This window comes from Littorina saxatilis, unplaced genomic scaffold (assembly GCF_037325665.1).
Source record: "Littorina saxatilis isolate snail1 unplaced genomic scaffold, US_GU_Lsax_2.0 scaffold_237, whole genome shotgun sequence".
In the NCBI taxonomy this organism is placed as follows: domain Eukaryota; kingdom Metazoa; phylum Mollusca; class Gastropoda; order Littorinimorpha; family Littorinidae; genus Littorina; species Littorina saxatilis.
In genome coordinates, this window is record NW_027127040.1 from 1 (window position 1) to 22,500 (window position 22,500).

The 22,500-nt window shown below is 40.5% G+C and overlaps 1 protein-coding gene across 1 annotated transcript in view; it reads left to right on the forward strand.

Moving 5' to 3' along the window:
- Positions 1-6,011: 6,011 nt before the first annotated feature.
- The window catches only part of LOC138955509 (uncharacterized), a gene marked incomplete at its 5' end in the record, with an annotated part of 165,784 nt that continues 149,295 nt past the window's right edge, over positions 6,012-22,500 (forward strand). Inside the window, 4 exons of the mRNA XM_070327097.1 lie at positions 6,012-6,176; positions 6,444-6,536; positions 6,966-7,058; positions 15,681-15,752. Coding sequence (XP_070183198.1) covers positions 6,012-6,176; positions 6,444-6,536; positions 6,966-7,058; positions 15,681-15,752 — 423 coding nt within the window. The remainder of the gene's footprint in view (positions 6,177-6,443; positions 6,537-6,965; positions 7,059-15,680; positions 15,753-22,500) is intronic.

Here is a 22,500-nt window from a genome sequence, read left to right on the forward strand (position 1 = left end):
GAGACACGGAGACAGAGCGAGAGAGAGATCACACAGTACAGGTTTAGACTAGAGAGAAATTAACATTCTAGTTCCACGTTCAAAACCTTTAGACAAGAAAGAATCTTGAAGCATACCACACACAATTCAGGAAAACAATTTAAGAATTTACTTTAAGAAATGATCAAAACATATTACAAAGTATACATCCTAATTCCCTATCCTATTAAAGTTAAAGTTGTCATACCTTGACTATTCGTTGACCGGAGCTGAGAGCTGAGAGTGGCGAACCGCGAACCGAGAACACCCAGACGAGAGATAATGAAGATTCGCGCCACCACGAGGATATCAGGAACAAATTACTTATCAAGTTAATACGCCTAAAACATAGTCCCTTCATTCCACAGAGAATTCCCGATTTCTCTTCAAAAACAAACTATAAAAATATATGTATCAAAACATTACATAACTTATGCAGCCTATTATTCTCTTCAACCCTTATGAACAATATAAATTTAACCAATACAATAATCATTATCAATACGCCATGCATATTCATGAGCACTAGTCCTTTTTGCTGATCCTACAAGTCTCTTAATTAATAATATCAGAAAAGGTACATGCAACCTAGAAGCAATAATCAGGTCAACAGGGAAGGGTTAGGGAGGGGTAAGGTGAGGGGGGGGGGGGGGCATGTGGAAAAACCCAGCGCACGTGTAGTTTAGTCAGCGCGAAATGTCGACCGCAATAAAACAACGACAAAGTATGTTAGTGATGTCAGAGAAGGTACAGCCGACCTAGAAGCAAATAATCAGGTCGACAGGAAGAGGGGTTAGGAAGGTTAAGGTGAGGGGGGAGAGTTTCGAGGCTGCTGTCAGCCTCCATAGAAGCTACAGTTAAATTCCTCGAAAATACACAAAAACTCCTGCACTAAGGAAACTACATCAAATACGCTATAAAAATATACATCAATAACATAAAAATTCTACGACGCATCATTCAATACCAAACACTCATAGGTTATCAACATTGTGAACAAAGTTCCAAACCTAAATCCTTTTTAAACTCTAAAATCCTAATTTCTACCGTGTAATAGTACCTTCCGCCCTACGCGAAAACGGTCCTCCGTTTTGTTTAAGGTATGACAACTACTATCAGAATTATTATCATCATATATATAATACATTGCATAACTATCAATATCAAACTTGGCAAGTGATCGATGAATTTGAGGGGGTCCTATAGGGAGGGAAAATTTTAAAGTTAACGACACAGTGAGTCGTATTTGACTAAGTCGGAAATCCAACAACAGGTTGATGTTGAAGATGGTACGCTGAATGATGATGTCTTGTCCGGAAGATATTGTCCGGCGAGTGAGGTCCTTCGAGGTGTTGGTGACGCGTAGAATGATGCCAATACGTAGTCGCTGTCCTGGAAATGGTAATGAGGTAATGTCATTGTTTGAACGCTCTGTTGTGCACTTCTGTATTGTGCAGTGTTCACATAGACAGGAGTGTTTATCAGCAGTGTTCGTTTGTAGTGACCGGCGTCAGTGAGGCAACTGTTGAGAATGTGACGCCGGCGTGACCTTGTGGGAGGTCACTTAAGTTTGTAGAGTGGATGGATATCGTAACACTGCGGATAAGGCGACGGGGTCTTTCGTGGATAGCCCTCGAATTGAAGGGCGGTGTAGAGACCGATGATGTGGCATTATGCGGACCAGGGCTGGCGTGAAAGATAGGCCAGGCTGTAGATGGTTAGCGTCGACGTTGACCATGTGAAGGGGGTGTTACGGCGAGGCTGCCGTGTAAGGTGTGAAGTACCATGTTGTGGTTTTCCGACTTAGGAGTGGGGTAGACTGATTTAAGGGGGTGTGGTGAACGGATCACTTGCCAGGTTTGACTTGTTGTACACAGCACAACAAGATCGTCAAATACGTCATAAAAAAAACAATATATCATATAAACAACTATCATAGTAATTTATTTTCTTTACACACCGAACCAAATAATATACCGTTACGGTTATTCATTCCGAAAAAAACCCATTCAAATATAATAAAATAAAAACAAAAATCCGTTGAAGGAGCAACACATTGTCGTTGAATATCTCAACTCGACATGGCTAATCTCTCATGTGTTAGCAAAAAGTGTCGTAAAAGACAACCGGTGCATGTTTACGACTAAACGAATAGCACTACAACAAATCCCACTCATTAATTATAACAGCATACAGTTCATATAGCTCCACACAAAATAGTCAGGTTAACAAAAAATCTTGACAGTCAATTTTCTCCGAAAAAGTAACACAATGTCAAAACTACCACACAAAAATACAACCTTCATCCTCATCAACCCGGTTAGTTGATAACAATTATAGCATTTCCCTTTCAATGTGTGCTCTTGTATGCCTAAGCTTAACACTCACAAAAACTCTCGCTCACGGCTTACAGTAAAGGCATCTTACTATATCACCACATCATGAGGTAGATACGAGATCATTACCCAAATATATGTGTCAACCAGAATTCCCGTTCATCCATTGTTGGGGTTTCTGCAACTAAATCGTAAATAGGTAGCTTTACGGACCAATGGCACTGAGGGCTTAACTTTGGACTTTTAACCGACTACTACTCAGACGTTACTGATCTCCAGAAATAATATGTGATGAAAATGGGGAAAAAATCGCAACAATACATATGGGTTACGATACACTCGCGAGTTTTATGTGCAAGACATTATTTAGCCCAGTTGAATGCTAGTACTAGTAGCATTGTACATTAGCTGAATCACTCAAATTCAGCCTACCGAGTAAACGATCATTCAAACAAATTCATGTTAATTTCACACAAACACAAAAACAGACACACGCCCGTAATATCGTCAAGCACATCAACTTAATATAGTACTGTAACGTAGGCGTTTGCGCCATTGAATAATAGAGTACAAAGCATAATGCTTATAGTCAACATATTGCGTTGGTTTAAAAACAATATAATAGGGGGAAAAATGATTAAAAAAAAGAAGGAAAAGAACACAATTTAAATATGTTGTAAGGTATAACATTTACGAATTAGGTTGTGACTTAACACGTCAAAGGGTTATTCAAAATATTGCCTATTAGGAGGTTTATATGTATACCAATTGCAGAATACTTTTTTTTTATAATTTTTTTTTTATATATATAACATAGATTAAAACTACTATAAGAATACACCAGGACGCAAGGTTGAACCGTGAAAATAAGCTTTTCTGTTTACCATTTCATTGACGGATGCCAGGTTCCGTTGAAAAAAAAAATGTCAAAGGAAAGGTCACCTATATTCATATATACAGATAATAAGTGTTTCCTTATGAAAACGAAGCACTTTAGGTCAATCAGTTCATTGTCCGGGGCAGGCAATTTGGGTGGGTCAACTGGGTCGCTCGCCACGTCCTTGTGGGGGCCCGAATTGTGTCATAAGGAGCAACTGTGGCTCTCTAGAGTGAGGTAACTAAGATAGTGTTGGCGCATTACACGAAGACGAGACAAGGGTCGCTGACAAGGTCATTATGTGAGTCACTGGCATGGCACAAGTAATACAGATACTATGGGGTGTGTATCTTAATAGGCCGGTTGGTCACTGAAGTGGACCATAATGGTGTACAGACGTAATACGTTTACGTAAGTAAAACAATAATACATACAAAATCAACACAATAGTTATAAACATTAAAATTACATTCTAAAAGTGGTGACCTTTCGTTTGGAATCGGGGTAACCTTGCGTTCCGTTGTAAATCAAATAATAGCAACAATAAAAGGTAAATGTAAACACCTGTATTAATATACAGATCAAGCTCAGGGTTCCCTTTAAAACATACATATTTAATTAATTAACTAATATTACAAAACCTGTAAAATTTATGTCTATAATAATAAAATTGACTTTGTGCTAAATATATCAATAAAAAAAATATAGCTAATAAAAATATGCAGTACTCTAATTCATTATAAAAAAAAGGAAATAAATAAAATAAAAAGGAAACAATTATACTTCTTCTCATCCGAACATTACTCGTAATTAATAAAATAAACTACAAAAAAAACCTGGCGTTTTTGGCCAAAAAAATGAATATTGTCCATCTGCGCCAAGGGGTACTCAAAGATTTGGCCAAAAAATGAAGTTTTGGCCAAAACTATTTTTTTGGCCAAAACTTTCAATGCAAAAGTTTTGGCCAAAAAAATATTTGGCCAAATCTAAAACATTTGGCCAAAAAAGTGAAGATTTGGCCAAATGTATTAGATTTGGCCAAATATTTTTTTGGCCAAAACTTTGCACTTAAAAGTTTTGGCCAAAACATGTTTTTGGCCCAAAACACACTTTTTGGCCAATAATGTACGTTTTTGGCCAAAAAAGTGTGTGTTTTGGCCAAAAAAGTGAATATTGTCCACCAGCGCCAAGCATATACATCAGTATGCATACCCCCCCCCCCCCCCAAGTGTAACAGTACAAAACACCTACAGCTACAGATTCAGCAGTATGTACAACCCCCTCCCCCCCCCCCCAGTGTCACTGTGCAGAACACACATACAGCTACAGATTCAGCAGTTAGTATGTACACCCCCCCCCCAAGTGTGTAACAGTGCAAAACACACCACCAGCTACAGATAGATCAGTATGTACATCCCCCCCCCCCCCCAAGTGTTACAATGCAATACACGTCACACCTACAGCTACAGATACAGATACATCAGCATGTACACCCCCCCCCCCCAAGTGTAACAGTGCAAACCACACTTACAGCTACAGATTCAGCAGTATGTACTCCACCCCCCCCCCCCCAGTGTAACAGTGCACAAATCACTAACAGCTACAGCAGTATGTACCCCCCTCCCCCTACAGCTACAGAAGTATGTTACCCCCCCCCTGTAACAGGACAATACACACCTACAGCAGTATCATGTACACACACACCCCACCCGTACCCCCACTGTAACAGCACAAATCACACCTACAGCTACAGATACAGCAGTATGTACACCCCCCCCCCCCCCACTGTAACAAGACAAAACACACCTACATCTATATTTACAGCAGTATGTACAACACCCCCCTCCCCCACTGTAACAGGACAGAATACACCTACATCTACATATACAGAATAAGATACAGCAGCATGTACTCCTCCCCCCCCCCCCCCATCACTGTAACAGCAAAACTAACATTGAGAGCCAAAAAAAACGAAATCACTTACTCGCTCCATCCGTCGGTTGTCCTCGAGTTGACGTCTGAATCTGATTGTCATTGCCAAGAGCCTGACTCACTGGCTACACAACTATTCTCACCGCCACCACGTGGCACTGGGACCAGCACTCAGATTGAGATCCCGAGGCGACATTCGTGTCGGATAACATATCATCAATGTGCTGTCCAACATTCCCAAGAATGTCTCTTCTTTCGATATTAACTTGAACTAAGAAAACAAATAAAATTCGCTCACGCGGGAAAGCAGCAGCCATTTTCACACTCAATCTTGTTTACCGTAAGGAAAGCTATTTGAATATTTCAAGTAAATGATGGCGTATTTTTAAAATGTAAAACTCATGATTTGAGCTCATGCTGTATTTGATTGCAAATATGCAAATAAAACTTACAATTAATCCTACTCCTATGTGAAAAAGTCAACAAATATGAATAATTTAGTTTCGCATTTGCATGGTCAGTCTCATAATGTCACGCCGTTGCTGGACCGACGCTTGAACAGGGGACGTAACAAATGTTAAAATAATGATCATCAATTTGTTATCTCCCGTAACTCTGCATATTTTTATCGACAGCAACATTGCGTCGGGCCGATGTCGGGGTTTATTACGTACATTTGCCGAGTTTTACACACAGTCAAAACGGTATCGGCGCGACAACGGACGACGACACACGACATATGACGACGTCACCCGACTGAAATCGTCAGTGGGCCGACGAAAGCTTGCTAGCTGGGATGTCTTACCATACAAGCATGCCTTACCATTCTGCATGTCTTACCATCGAAGCATGTCTTACCATCCAAGCATGTCTTACCATCCAAGCATGTCTTACCATCCAAGCATGCCTTACCATCAAAGCATGTCTTACCATCCAAGCATCCCTTACCATCCAAGTATGCATTACCATCCAAGCATGTCTTACCATCAAAGCATGTCTTACCATCCAAGCATGTCTTACCATTCTAGCATGCCTTACCATCCAAGCATGTCTTACCATCCAAGCATGCCTTACCATCCAAGCATGTCTTACAATTCAAGCATGTCTTACCATCCAAGCATCCCTTACCATCCAAGCATCTCTTACCATCCAAGTATGCATTACCATCCAAGCATGCCTTACCATCCAAGCATGCCTTACCATCCAAGCATGTCTTACCATCCAAGCATGTCTTACCATCCAAGCATGCCTTACCATCCAAGCATGCCTTACCATTCTAGCATGCCTTACCATCCAAGCATGTCTTACCATCCAAGCATGCCTTACCATCCAAGCATGTCTTACCATCCAAGCATGCCTTACCATCAAAGCATGTCTTACCATCAAAGCATGTCTTACCATCCAAGCATGTCTTACCATCGAAGCATGTCTTACCATCCAAGCATGTCTTACTATCCAAGCATGCCTTACCATTCTAGCATGCCTTACCATCCAAGCATGTCTTACCATCCAAGCATGCCTTACCATCCAAGCATGTCTTACCATCCAAGCATGCCTTACCATTCTAGCATGCCTTACCATTCTAGCATGTTTTACCATCCAAGCATGTCTTACCATTCAAGCATGTCTTACTATCCAAGCATGTCTTACTATCCAGGGATGCCTTACCATTCCAGCATGCCTTACCATCCAAGCATGTCTTACCATCCAAGCATGTCTTACCATCCAAGCATGTCTTACCATCCAAGCATGTCTTACCATCCAAGCATGCCTTACCATCCAAGCATGTCTTACCATCCAAGCATGCCTTACCATCCAAGCATGTCTTACCATCCAAGCATGTCTTACCATCCAAGCATGTCTTACCATCCAAGCATGCCTTACCATCCAAGCATGTCTTACCATCCAAGCATGTCTTACCATTCTAGCATGCCTTACCATCCAAGCATGTCTTACCATCCAAGCATGTCTTACCATCCAAGCATGCCTTACCATTCAAGCATGCCTTACCATCCAAGCATGCCTTACCATCCAAGCATGTCTTACCATTCTAGCATGTCTTACCATCCAAGCATGCCTTACCATTCTAGCATGCCTTACCATCCAAGCATGTCTTACCATCCAAGCATGTCTTACCATCCAAGCATGCCTTACCATTCTAGCATGCCTTACCATCCAAGCATGTCTTACCATACAAGCATGCCTTACCATTCTAGCATGCCTTACCATCCAAGCATGTCTTACCATACACGCATGTCTTACCATCCAAGCATGTCTTACCATCCGAGCATGTCTTACCATCCAAGCATGTCTTACCATACACGCATGTCTTACCATCCAAGCATGTCTTACCATCCAAGCATGCCTTACCATCCAAGCATGCCTTACCATCCAAGCATGCCTTACCATCCAAGCATGCCTTACCATCCAAGCATGCCTTACCATCCAAGCATGCCTTACCATCCAAGCATGCCTTAATCATTAATCATTAATCATTTAAGTACAAGCGTTCTGGAATAGTTTTTTGGTCAGGAAGGAATGTTATGTCATATCACATTCTACGTTGGTTAAACATATCCACAAGTGCTTTTGAGTTCATCAAGAAATTTTTTTGTTAATTTTTTTTTTCTTTTTTTTCGTTTTTTTTTCACACAGGATAACGAAAATAGCAAATGTCCAATTGAAACCGTCTCAACCATATCATTTACACACGCGCATATAAACAGACAATACAAAAAAGATAAAGAGAAAAGAGAGAGAAAGAAAGAGGAGTGACAGAAGAGAATAGGGATCAGGGAAAGAAGAGAAAGAGGATAGCGAGCGGTGACCAGGCTTTGCAATTTACCTACACAAATAATTTTACACCAAAAAAAAAAAAAAATCTTTCAAACGCATGCCTGTACAGACTCCAGTTTCTGTTGAAAGAAGTTAACTTATTGTTAACCAATGCATTGTGCTTCTCTGCCAAAAATCTTTGTTTTAGAGTTAAAACAAGAACCTGAAAATGGGGGCAGGTCGCACGTATTTTAGATGTATAAATGTGGTATTTTGCGATTAGAAGGAACAAATCAAAGGTTTTGTCCGTCACACAGTTTGTTTGTTAGCCACAGATAATAAGTTGCTTATACAGTCTAACATTAGTACAATGTACAAAATTGTCTCGCATCCACTGAAGGAAATCATTCCAAAAAGCCTGTGTTTTTGTACAGTTCCAAAAAAGATGTTCTAGCGTTTCCTCCTGCTGTCCGCAGAAAGTACAAATAGGAGATTCAACAATTTTTCTCAGATGCAAAAAACGCTGGGTGGGTATAATTCTATATATCAGTCTATATTGAAACCATCTGAGACGTACGTCCTCAGTTGTTCTTTTAATTTTTAGAAAAACCTTATTGACATCTACATTACAGTTCAGTGCAGCTGACCACTTTTCAATACATTTCAGAGGATCAGTACTCTTAATCAAATATCCATAGACATGTTTAGAACCACCACTAGCCAAGCACTGCCAAACACATGGGTCACTTACCAAAAAGTTATCACAAAAGTCAATTTCTAGCTTACATTGATACTTCTTAACAGCCCGTACTATTCCTTGATATAACAAAAAATTAACAGTCACATTTGGATATTTTCTGCTAAATTCATCATAGGTCAAAAATCCATCTTCCTTCAGCAAGTGACCAACAGAAACAATACCACATTGTGCCCAGCTTCTAAGAAACAACACCTTCTTGTCTCTGCATATATTGATATTATAAAAAAGACATTCAGATACAAAGTCATGAAAAGAGGATGGAATACATTTGTTACACACTTTTTTATAATGTTTAAAAACATCAACCCAAAAAGGATTAACAATTCTTTGCATCAGTACATTTGCAAACTCGCCCCCACGTTGTTTCACAACTCGGACAGCAGGACATAATGCATAGAGAATTTGTGTAATTTTTCCATCATCATGTAAAACTTTCATTAGCCAGGTTATCTTCAATGACGATAGAAAAACTCTCACGTTAACCATTTTAAGTCCCCCCTCTTCGTATGCCTGATACATAGAGGTTCTTTTGATTTTGTCAATTTTCCCGTCCCAAACAAAATTAAACAGTAGTTTCTGTAGATTAGCTAGAAAATCCTCATCTGGGTCCGGCAAATTCATAAATAGGTAGGTAAGTTTGGACAATGCCAAAGTCTTAATGACTGTTATTTTTCCGAAAGGGGTTAAATTCCTTCTGGACCACGAGTTGAAAATTCTGTTAATCTCCACAAACTTGTTTTCATAGTTTAATGGAACAATTTCCTTGATGTTTGTCGAAAACCAGATACCCAAAACTCTGAAAACAGTGGGATTCCAAGCAAAGTTATACTCTGGCATAAACTTAACGTTAGAATTTTTATCCACACTGCTGACGACTTGTCATAGTTAATAACTAGACCTGACAAAGAAGCTTTTTTACACATGCACAAAAAGAATCTTTGGTGCCATCAAGAAAAAAGGTAGTGTCATCAGCATATTGTGACAATAAAATTTCGACATCAAAAAAATTCAGTCCCTTGATTTTTGGATTCTGACGCATCATTATTGCCATAATTTCGGCACAAATTAGAAAAATATAAGAAGACAAAGGCCTTAAAGGGTCCCCTTGACGGGTTCCTCTCTCCAGGTTAAACCACTCTGAATATTGTCCGTTTACTGCTACACATGATTTACTATTTCTGTAAAAAGTTAATATCCATTTTTTTTATATCATTTCCGAAGTTAAATTTATTCAGTGCTTTTTGTATAAACGACCATGCAATGCTATCGAAAGCTTTTTCAAAGTCTACCATTAACAGAAGGCCATCAGCTTGTCGTTCATTAGCATAAATAATAGAATCATAGAGTAAACGAATATTTTCGCCTATATTCCTACCTTGCATAAACCCTTTTTGATCTTCATGAATTATGGTTGGGAGAACACGTTTCAGCCTTTCAGCAATGCAGGTGGAAGCTATTTTGTAGACAGTATTTAAAAGAGTAATAGGACGCCAATTTTTTAGAAACCTTTTATCTTTCCCTTCTTTGGGTATACAGGTGATCACACCTTGACGTTGTGTTACCGACATTTCACCTTTTCTAAAACCTTCATTAATTGAACGAAGCAAGAAAGCACCTAGATCAATAAAGAAAAATTTAAAAAAATCTGCTAAATATATCCATCCGATCCGGGGCTTTTATCGTTTTTAAGTTGTTTTACTGCTTTGACTAATTCTTCTTTATAAATAATACCTTCAAGTCCATCACGTTCTTCCTCAGTCAAAACAGGATGTTCTAAGTTATTAGGAATGTCTTCATTCGTTATATTATGTTCCCTTGAAGCATACAACTGTGCATAGAAGGATTTAACTTCTTTAGTAATCTCATCACTGTCACATAAAAGTTCGCCATTGTCCTTTTCAATAAAGCACATAGCCTTTTTGACAAAGTTTCTTTTTTCAAGACTACAGAAATATTCAGAATTTTTTCACCATCTGCAATCCATTTTGCTCTTGATCTAACAATCAACCCGTCTACTTTTTTCTGTCTTAACTGAAACAACTCTTGCCGCTTCTGTTCCAAAATAATTACATTCTCATCATTTAGATTACTTTCTAAAACCTTAATCTCATCCATCAGATCAATCTCCCTTCTGCAATTTTCTCTCTTTTTCTGCGCTGCAAACGACATAGTTTTACTTCTTATCTCTAAAAGTAGCATTTCGAAAAATAGTTGATCGTCAATAGTTAACTGTAACTCCTCATCATCAATCTCTGCAATGTTAACTGTATCATACACAAGAACAGCATACTGCTTTTTAACCTCTAAAATACATTCCTTAATTAAGCGAACATAATCAATATCTTTTAATAAACCATTATTAAATTTCCAAAAGGATCTATGCCTTTTAACAACATCAGTTTTAAAACTCAGAGATACAACAGAATGATCTGAGCAATATCCAGGTAAGATATTAACATCATCCACAACAAGACTAAGTTGTTCAGAGACAGCAAAATAATCAAGCCGGCTTCTCTGTGTGCTATTAGTTCTTTTCCAAGTATACTTTCTCACATCACCATGAATAGCTCTAAAAATGTCAACAACATCATGCTGTTAAAAAAAAACAGTTATTTCTTTTCTACTCCTATTTCTATACACATTGTTTGGATTGTTAGAGTCCAGTTTTGGATTCAAAGGAACATTCCAATCTCCCCCCATTACTATCAGTTCATTATCTAACAAAATAACACTGTTGAACAGATCAAGAAAAAACTCAGGATGATCTCCACTACTGGGACCATAGACATTCACCACTGTCATGCGTTTATTTAGAAGTTCAATATCCAACAAAATGTACCGCCCCGATTCATCTTTTATGGTATTGTGTAATTTGTATTCAAAATTATTTTTAAACAAAATCGCTACTCCCCTACTAGCTGAACTATCTCCGTTAACTACAACATCAAATCCCCACAGTGATCGGATGAAATTTTCATCTTCTGTTTTCCAATGTGTTTCTTATTATCAGAATTTCTCAAAAAGTCAAATAAATCTTTTCTTTTCTTATAATCATTTAGTCCATTTACATTGAAAGTGCAGATCCTGAGTTTTTCACAATTGCTTGCCATCATATTTCATAATCGGGTCTAGCCAACAGTAACAGAGAATATTTATAAAAAAAACAAAAAGCAAAGACAGTATACTCCTGCGCTCACATAAAGAAAATAGAGCATACACGCTATGTAATGCACTTCTGCAAACACAACCCTGTAATAGATTAAACCAGCAGTCAGCATACAAACACTGACATGAATGATTTGACCTAGTAAACGAATAATGTGTAAACTTGCACTCACACAGATCTGGAAAAACAAACAAGTCAAATATACTTTCACAAGCACAGCACTGCAACAGAAATAAACCATGATCAGAGTGTACATGCACACCTAAATATTCAGACCTGGACAACAAATAATGTAGACATTTGCCCATATGCTCTAAGGAAAAGTCACACCTGCCATACACACATTCACAGAAACAAGCCTGCAACAGAAGTAAGCCTTGATAAAGAGACAAAAGCACACCAAAATAAGCAGACATAATACGTGGGTCAGGTACACATTTGGACCTACACAGATCAAATAAACCAAACAAGTTGTATACACCATCACAAACATAACCCTGCAACAGAAGTACACCATGGTAAAGATAAGCAAACAAAAGCACCCACACATATCTAGGCATAAATGACATGTCAGGTACACATTTGCACCAACACAAATCAAAAATAGCAAACAAGTCATGCACACACCCACCAACATAACCCTGCAGCAGCTTTGGGCAACAATCAGCATACCAATGGCAGTATTCACATAGATAGGCAGATATGCATGCACATGCAGCAAACATATATTGAACACACTTGCACTTACACAAATATGGTAAAACATTTAACCACACACAACCATCTCCATGAAGTAGATGTAATCCACAGTCAGGATATAAATGCACGCATGAATATTCAAATACAGGAGACATGTCATGTACACACTCACCAGCAGAGTGCAAAAACAAATTCATGCACAAGACCCCAATCAGAAATTCGGCAATCAAATCCATCTTCTGAACATGCGGGGAGAAAGAATCAACATAAAAGGCGGAATATACACATAACAACAGTTAAGTAACATACATGTAGGCCTAACTTGGTCGCACCTGGTCACCATAGAGAAAAAGGAAAATATAAGAAGCCAATACAGTGACAGAAAGAGGCACACTGACAGTGACAGAAAGAGGGAAAAGAGAGAATGGCAGGAGAAAACAGCTGACAGACACAAACACAGGGACATGTAAAACACATGAAGAAAAAAGAACATACTTTACATCAAGAATTTTTAAAAATCCTACCATTTTCAGTATGCGAATCACCAAGGTAGATAATTCATTCCCCCCCCCCCCCCCCCTTCTGAAACATTTGTTTTGGATTTGTTCTTATATCTGATATCGTTTTGTTTTGTTTTAAGTGCAGAGATGGCAAGCTTTTCAAGTTTTGTTTTAAGGTTCTTGATCCTGTTAAAAAGTATATGTTTGTCCTCAAAAGTATGTATTCAAAAGTGAATGTATTGTTTTGTCAATAACAAACGTTCCAACAAACTACCTTTCTTGTTTTTGATTATGTCCTCAAAAGTGATATTCAAACAATGTATGGGTCAATATGGACGGGTTTTGTTTTTATTTTTGATAAAACATGCAGTTTTGGGGACATATTCGTCTTCCAGAAACATAAAGATAGAACTTTGCAGTATGTTTTATTTTATTCTTGATACACTGAGCACAAAAAGTTAAGGATATTTTTTCAGTGGTATAGCCCAGATGTTAATCAGCAGTTTTGGGGTCAGAAAGATACGTGTATTTAAAGATCAGTCTTTCTTCTGCTCAAAAATGTGTTTCGTGGATCTGAGCAATATTTGGGTATGACGTCACAGGTCCGTGACCACGCCTACCCTCAAAATTGGCGTTTTTTGACGGCATGATTCACTTGTAAGTAAGCTCAAAATAATATTTAGAACAAATGCAAGTTTGTGTACTTTGACAGAATTATTAAAATCATTCCTAGGTAATGTAATTATTAAATTTTTTCTCAGTTACTGCAACACTTTTCTGAGCTTGTTTCGTATCCAAATATACCATATCTATAGGTTTTAGGAATAAAACAAATGATAACGAATCAAGTTTTGATCAAGTACTAACATTTTGAGATTGCTAATGACCAGACTAATTTATTAAATATTATAAGCTTCCACGCTGAAATGCAATCCCATATTAAGATTTCGTCGAAGATTGTTTGACCAAAATGTCAATCAATATGATCCAAAAATGAGGGCCTGACAGTGCTGCCTCAACTTAAAAAAACAAAAAACCACCCAGATATGACGTCTGGAGATATCATTCTCAGAAACTTTTAGGTGAAGTTTCATGAAGATCAGTCCAGCAGTTTGTTCGGAATCGCTCTGTACACACATACATGCGTACACAGTGAAAAACGTGGTAGCTGGAGCTGTTGCCCAACTCGACGCTGATTTATCGACGTCAGCCACGACGGATGATGGGATTAATAGGCAAAACAAGACTGCTGACCTCAACAGACCAACCGGCCAATCCGCCATCTTGCCCCACAAAACTTGACTAAATGTAAAAAGTGTAAGAAGATCGGACAGCTAGTCTGAAAGATGAATATGTGCCAATGACGGTACTGATGCTCAAAAAACAATTAGGAGAAAACAGCCTCAACGGTTTTCAAACTGGTGTCACATGTTAATAAAACATGTTGAAAATAATCACTTTTTTGCAAGAAAGAGTTTGGCAATGAAAACATTACTTCGCACAATAATTCTGTTGTGTTTAAAGTGTTTGAGAATGCTGATAACCCAAAACACGATTTTGGACCAAAATGTCGTACTATCTCTGGCCTTATGCGTCATCCTTGAATGAATGTATAATATTGTGACAAATACTTAAGGGCAAAGCCGGGTCCTGAATATTAGTATGCTACACATCTCAACATCCACCAAGCAGTCTCTCAAGGTTACACAAGGTGATGACAAAGACCACCTTCTGTATGTGTGCCAAGACTTGGAGCAAACTGAACTTTATAATTCATGTTGTGAGGGTCTTTTGTTCTAGGTTGTGACGTTTGTAACGCCACAGATACACACGTGACATTCAGGTACCTTTACCCGCTAAGGAAATGAATGTGCCATTGCATTTGAGCCAAGGTTCAGACACATCCCCAGACACGCTTAAAAGTTATGACTGTTTAAAAAGAGCACACACAAACTGTCAAAACGTGCCTTCAGTGCAACTATTTTGGTGTGTACCTTTTGACCAATTTGTTTGCCGTCCTTGGATAGGACGCACACATTATGTACACTGTTTTCAGCGGGAGAGAAGCGATCTCGTGTTTTGATAAAGGCTGTGATATTGCACAAAGAGGGTTAAGGCAATTCAAGAACTTGGATGCCAACACAGAAGAATTCAAACGTGACCCATAACATTCAACAGAACAAGTTTTGTTGTGTTCAGCGTTTAAGAGGCCTGAAGTAAGCGGGCGTGGCTTCGTGACGCGGTCAGTGAGACCTGTTGCTTCGTGACGCGGTCAGTGAGACCTGTTGCTTCGTGACGCGGTCAGTGAGACCTGTTGCTTCGTGACGCGGTCAGTGAGACCTGTTGCTTCGTGATGCGGTCAGTGAGACCTGTTGCTTCGTGACGCGGTCAGTGAGACCTGTTGCTTCGTGACGCGGTCAGTGAGACCTGTTGCTTCGTGACGCGGTCAGTGAGACCTGTTGCTTCGTGACGCGGTCAGTGAGACCTGTTGCTTCGTGACGCGGTCAGTGACACCTGTTGCTTCGTGACGCGGTCAGTGAGACCTGTTGCTTCGTGACGCGGTCAGTGAGACCTGTTGCTTTGCTGGCTAACGGTCACCATGTACACTATGTTTCAGACATCGACAGACAGCGAGTGGGCAGTAAAGAAAATGGCGACGAAATGGCCACCCCCTACACAGCCTGGAAAGGTATGTTTTAAAGACATCTTAACTGGTTCATGTCATAGTCCATTAGGTTCATCACAGCTGTGATGAGGTGGAAGGATAAGGATATATTTGGTTGTTGACTCTTGACTCAACGTTGTGTTTTACGTGAAGTCAACGTGAATACAACGTGAATTTTTGGTTGTGGTTTTTGTTTGGTGAAAATTACGTTGCGTTTTTGCGTAAATTCCACGTGAATACAACGTGCATTTTTGGTTTGTAAAAATATTACGTAAATTCCACGTGATCGAATGCAACGTGAATTTTGTGTTGAAATTAGTGAATGTGGCATTTTGGTGAAAATAACTACATAAATGCTACGTGGTCTGCATTTGCTGTCATTTTTATGCGATCGTAACTTTGTCTGTCTGTGCGTTTGTGTGTGCGTGTGTGTGTGTGTGTGTGCGTGTACAAGATTACGTCACGGTCAAAAGTGTTTGACGTCAATTAATGCATCATGACGGCATGCCTCCCTGTAGTCTTTCTCTCTCGCGTGGTGTGTGTGGTCTCGGTCATTGTTATTTTGAGCGGGCCGAGACTATTTGGCAGTCGTGTCCCTGTAAGTAGGCTACATGCAGACAGACAGATCTAGATCTAGTGTCTCTCTTTCTTGCACAGTGTCACCTAAGCTTACTGTGTGTGTGGGTGTGTATGTGTGACGGAGTGATTGAGTTTGTGTTACTGTTTGTCTATTTCTTACGTGAGCCTTGAAGGCTTCGCCTCTTGTTTTATTTTTATATCAATCCACAAACGCAAACAATAATGACAACGCAATAATCTAGTCACAGATCATACCTATTCAAACAGCCCTAGCCACCATTACATTTTCTTATAAAATATGCCTACCTTGTGTAATCAATACGTGCTCTGACATTTTTAGGCCTCGTTTATCACAGAAATGTTTGTACAAATCAAGTTTGAATAAAAGCCGTAAAGCTTGAATTGGGTAAGTGGGTGAAAGGGCAGACGAAATAAATTTCAAGATGGCGAGCCAAACACCAGGTCGATTCACCTTTTCAGTCGGCTAATTAAGCCGACGAAAAGAGCTTCTCGCCACGCTCGCGTGGTGATGGGCAGTTTGTGTGATTGCATGCGCCTTTCTTTGATTGGCTCGTAGCGGACCGTTGGAACTGACCTATGCGGCGGACAGTGCCCCGCGCACAGCTTAGCTAGCGTCACTACGCATGATTCCAGCGAGCTGAAAGGTCAAGTTTTTGTATTTTGGTGAATCTTTTTTATTTCTTTGTTGGTTTTTAACGATGTTACAACGATGGTACACGCATATGTTTTTGGTCATTCCATTTGCAGACGTTTGCGGGAATGCATTGAGTCGGGATGCGATCCTCGCATGCGTCCTGATTTCAAACTTGATAGCCAAATGTACGTTAACATTGTGGGCAGGGGAGGCTTACGCCTCCAGCAATTGGTTGGAAAAGATGGCGCCGGATCCAACTACTTGCGAAAGATTTTTCGCACTGCACCTGACGTTGTGATCTTACAACTTGGGGGAAATGATTTCAGGTTTGCAGAACCTATGGATGCTGAGGAGTTTGCCTTGACGATGCTGGCATTCGCTGGCCTCCTCCATGGGGTTTACAAAGTTAAACAAGTTGTGGTTTGTGGCATTCTGCCTCGCTTCAGTCCAACCGCCGATTACAGAGGATCGCGGGGCTTATCGGCCACAATAAAGCAACGCTATCACGCCTGGGCAAGATATTAACGCCAAACTGGCAGAACACAGTGCTGACTTGCATTACGTCACGGTTTGGTGCCATGACAAGTTTCAATTTTAGGAGGAGAAAAGAGGCTTGTTTGCGGCCGACGGCGTACATTGGTCTGAACAGGGCAGTTACATAATGTATAAATCGGTACGAGGCGCTCTGATCGCGGCCAGCAAACGCTGTACACGTGTACGAGCCGCGCTGACAGCGTGACCTATTTGGCTGGAGGCAGACAGTCTCCAGCGCTGTGTTTGTGACCAGACTCTCGCAGAAGCACTGACGGGCCGTGTACCAGCGACCTACTTTCCGATAGGTTACACGGTGAAGGCTCAGACTTCTGGGGTGGTATACGCGTGGCGGCTATTTTTAGCCAGGGCCACGCTGCACCTGATATTTTGGGTTGCGTTGCAGGGGGGACGGACGCCTAGCGGCGTCGGAAGCCAGTGGTCATCGGGTGCCATCCGAAAGTCGCTTGTTCATTTCAATGCTTGTTATTCTCTCAGGTGCCAGGAGAAAAGGTTCCGTACAACTCTCGCTTACTCTATTACACATGTCGTATGCATTGAGCGATTACTTCCCTTTGGTTATTTGATACACTTTTATTCCAGTTGCTCGAGCACCAACAGCCTTGTTGCTTTATCCACTTTTATTCCAGTTATCTTGTATGCGCTTGAAAAACTTATATATGTGGGGGAAATGCATAATTATGATGTTTTCTCTAAATGTTTTTGGGTGCGCTGGATACACAGCCATGCACGTTTCTGCGCTTGAAACACAGCCAAGGGGTTTTCTATGGCTCAAAACACACATTAACCACTTTAATTCCAGTTGCCTGAGCACCAACAGCTTGGTGTGTTAACCAGTTTAATTCCAGTTGCCTGGGCACCAGCAGCCACAGCTCCAATCGTGTTTTGTGTGCGCTTGAAACACAGCCACAATTTTTATGTGCTTTAAACACAGCCATTTTGTGTGCGCTAGAGACACAGCCACAACTTTTCTGCGCTTGAAACACAGCCAGTTTATGTGCGCTTGAAACACAGCAAAAATTATTAGGTGCTTGAAACACAGCCATGTTGAGTGCGCTTGAAACACAGCCACACGTTTTGCTGCATGAAACTCAGTTTAACCACTTTGATTTCAGTTGCCTGAGCACCAACTGCCTGGTTGTGTTAACCACTTTAATTCCAGTTGCCGGAGCACCAACAGCTTGGTCGTGTTAACCAGTTTAATTCCAGTTGCCTGAGCACCAACAGCCTCATTGTTTTAACCACTTAATTCCAGTTGCCTGGGCACCAGCAGCCACAGCTCCAATCGTGTTTTGGGTGCGCTTGAAACACAGCCACAATTTGTATGTGCTTGAAACACAGCCATTTTGCGTGCGCTTGAGACACAGCCACAACTTTTCTGCGCTTGAAACACAGCCAATTTAGGTGCGCTTGAAACACAGCCACAATTTGTAAGTGCTTGAAACACAGCCATTTTGAGTGCGCTTGAAACACAGCCACACATTTTTTGGCATGAAACTCAGTTTAACCACTTTTATTTCAGTTGCCTGAGCACCAACAGCCTGGTTGTGTTAACCACTTTAATTCCAGTTGCCTGAGCACCAACAGCTTGGTTGTGTTAACCAGGTTAGTTCCAGTTGCCTGAGCACCAACAGCCTCATTGTTTTAACCACTTAATTCCAGTTGCCGGGGCACCAGCAGCCACGGCTCCAATCGTGTTTTGTGTGCGCTTGAAACACAGCCACAATTTGTAGGTGCTTGAAACACAGCCATGTTGAGTGCGCTTGAAACACAGCCACACATTTTGCTGCATGAAACTCAGTTTAACCACTTTTATTTCAGTTGCCTGAGCACCAACAGCTTGGTTGTGTTAACCTCGTTAATTCCAGTTGCCTGGAGCACCAACAGCTTGGTGTGTTAACCAGTTTAATTCCAGTTGCCTGAGCACCAACAGCCTCATTGTTTTAACCACTTAATTCCAGTTGCCTGGGCACCAACAGCCACAGCTCCAATCGTGTTTTGGTGCGCTTGAAACACAGCCAGTGTATGTGCGCTTGAAACACAGCCACAATTTTCATGTGCTTGAAACACAGCCACAAGTTTTATGTGCTTGAAACACAGCCTTTTTGCGTGCGCTTGAGACACAGCCACAACGTTTCTGCGCTTGAAACACAGCCAGTTTATGTGCGCTTGAAACACAGCCACAATTTTGATGTGCTTGAAACACAGCCATTTTGCGTGCGCTTGAGACACAGCCACAACTTTTCGGCGCTTGAAACACAGCCAGTTTATGTGCGCTTGAAACTCAGCCACAGTTTTTAGGTGCTTGAAACACAGCCGTTTTGAGTGCGCTTGAAACACAGCCACACGTTTTTCGCATGAAACTCAGTTTAACCACTTTTATTTCAGTTGCCTGAGCACCAACAGCCTCGTGGTGTTAACCACTTAATTCCAGTTGCCTGGGCACCAACAGCCACAGCTCCAATCGTGTTTTGTGTGCGCTTGAAACACAGCCACAATTTGTATGTGCTCGGAACACAGCTATTTTGCGTGCGCTCTAAACACAGCCACACATTTTGCTGCATGAAACTCAGTTAACCACTTTTATTTCAGTTGCCTGAGCACCAACAGCTTGGTTGTGTTAACCACTTTAATTCCAGTTGCCTGAGCACCAACAGCTTGGTTGGGTTAACCAGTTTAGTTCCAGTTGCCTGAGCACCAACAGCCTCATGGTTTTAACCAATTAATTCCAGTTGCCAGGGCACCAGCAGCCACGGCTCCAATCGTGTTTTGTGTGCGCTTGAAACACAGCCACAATCAGTGAACCGAAAGTCTTTAGATCTTTTGACCGCTGACACGCGCGTGTTCGTCTGCTCATTTGAATACATGCATTTTTTGTTGGAGTAAAATGTTATTCTTTGGATTGACCACACGCATTTTCAGATGTTCAATCATGAACCATGACCTTGATAGGTGTTTGTCTGAATATATTGCTGAATAAGTTGCATATTGAATTACTTTCACCTATGATATGTGACTGATCATATGCATGTTACCTTCGCGTAAACAAATACACAACACAAGCTCCAAACAAGATACAAATGTTTATTATATACGAAACAGTACACCACACCTTTTTCTCTCTTTCTTTCACTCGCCCGCCCGTAATCGGAGAGGTATTCCTTTTGCAATCTAGGATTTTCTTTTTCTTACAAATTAACTGGGGATTACTTTTTAAACATGTTTGGATAAACTGAATACAACTATCTGTTTTTATTAATTTTTCATTTAATTCATTGTTCAGGGTATCTCTTAGTCAATGAGCCATCACGTAGTTTCTCTTGCTGATGTGTGTCTATCTCCTGCGTCCCTCTGCAACAGAAACAAAACACACCGTTTCAGTGGCAATATGACGAAACAAACTAAACTGTATTGTAACAATCGATTTCCAGATAACTAGAACGTGTCACAGACACAGTCAACCCCGGTTATTGACCGCACAAGTTAATTAAGGGACATTTCAAACGTGTTTTTTTTTGTGGACTTCCAACTGAACAGTAATAGTTAATGCTGTGCGCAGATTACAGTACGCATAACACTCTCAGTCACATCAACACACAGACGAAAAACACGCATGATCTATATATATATACCTATATATACGGCTTGTGCCTGTGTGTGTGTGTGTGTGTGTGTGTGTGTGTGTGTGTGTGTATGTGTGTGTGTGTGTGTGTGTGTGTGTGTGTGTGTATGTGTGTGTGTGTGTTTATGTGTGTGTGTGTGTGTGTGTGTGTGTGTGTGTGTGTGTGTGTGTGTGTGTGTGTGTTCGCGATGCACGGTCAAAGTTCTCGATGGATCTGCTTCAAATTTGGTGGGCATATTCAGGTACACTCCGGACACAATCTGGTCAATGAAAATTTTAAACACGTGCTCCCAGCGCGCAGCGCTAAACCGATTTGGGTGTTTATGTTTTTTCTGTACATCCATTCCCAGTAACTTTTCCTTATCTTCTCCGAAGCGGGTATTCATCTAGTATATAATTATGTTACAGGCCTGAAATGTTCAGGCATTACGCATAATGCCTGTGACCACTAGGCATTACACGTAATGCCTAAAAATACCAGGCATTACGTGTGAAAATCATAGTAAGGCATGACTCTGATTCTGTTTATTTTTCTGAAGTTCAAAATTTCAGCTCCTGGTGTAAAGATAACTATTTAGCCCTAAATGTGACAAAAACAAAAGAGCTAGTTATTGACTTTCGCAAAAACCCAGCTACAGTTTCAGATTTGTACATAGATGGTGTGAAAGTTGAGCGAGTGACTGAATACAAATATCTCGGTACAGTCATTGACAACAAACTAAATTTCTCCTCAAACACTAAAGCTATCCACAAGAAGTGTCAGTCAAGAATCTACTGCTTACAAAAGCTCAGAAGTCTGAACATCAACAGCCGCATCCTCCAAACATTCTATACTTCATTCATTGAATCCATTCTCACTTTCTCTTTCATCTGCTGGTATGGAGGTCTGTGTGTGAAGAGTAAGAATGTGCTTGGGCGGGTGGTGAACACATGTGGTAAGATTGTGGGGGTGAGACTTGAATGATTGACTGTGCTGTATGAACGACGTGTGGTGCGAAAGGCCCGCTGCATCATCCAGGATAGTAGTCATGTGCTCGCTCACCACTTTGAGGTCCTGCCCTCAGGACGTCGCCTCCGCACTCCCAGATTCCGCACGCTCAGAACTAAGAACAGTTTTATTCCAAAGTCAATTGGCTTTTTAAATACCTAAGTTAATTAAAACTAGTATGTGTGCCGGTGAACATATGCACTGATTTCTGTGATGAATATTCCCCTTATGCTGAGTGTGATAACCCTCGAATGACTAGTCCTGTGATAAATATTGTTCAATGACATATCTAGTCCTGTGATAATGATAGTTTTTAGCGTTAAACTTTTAGCTAAAGCTGACGGCAATTAACCTATTTGGAATCATGTTACTATTC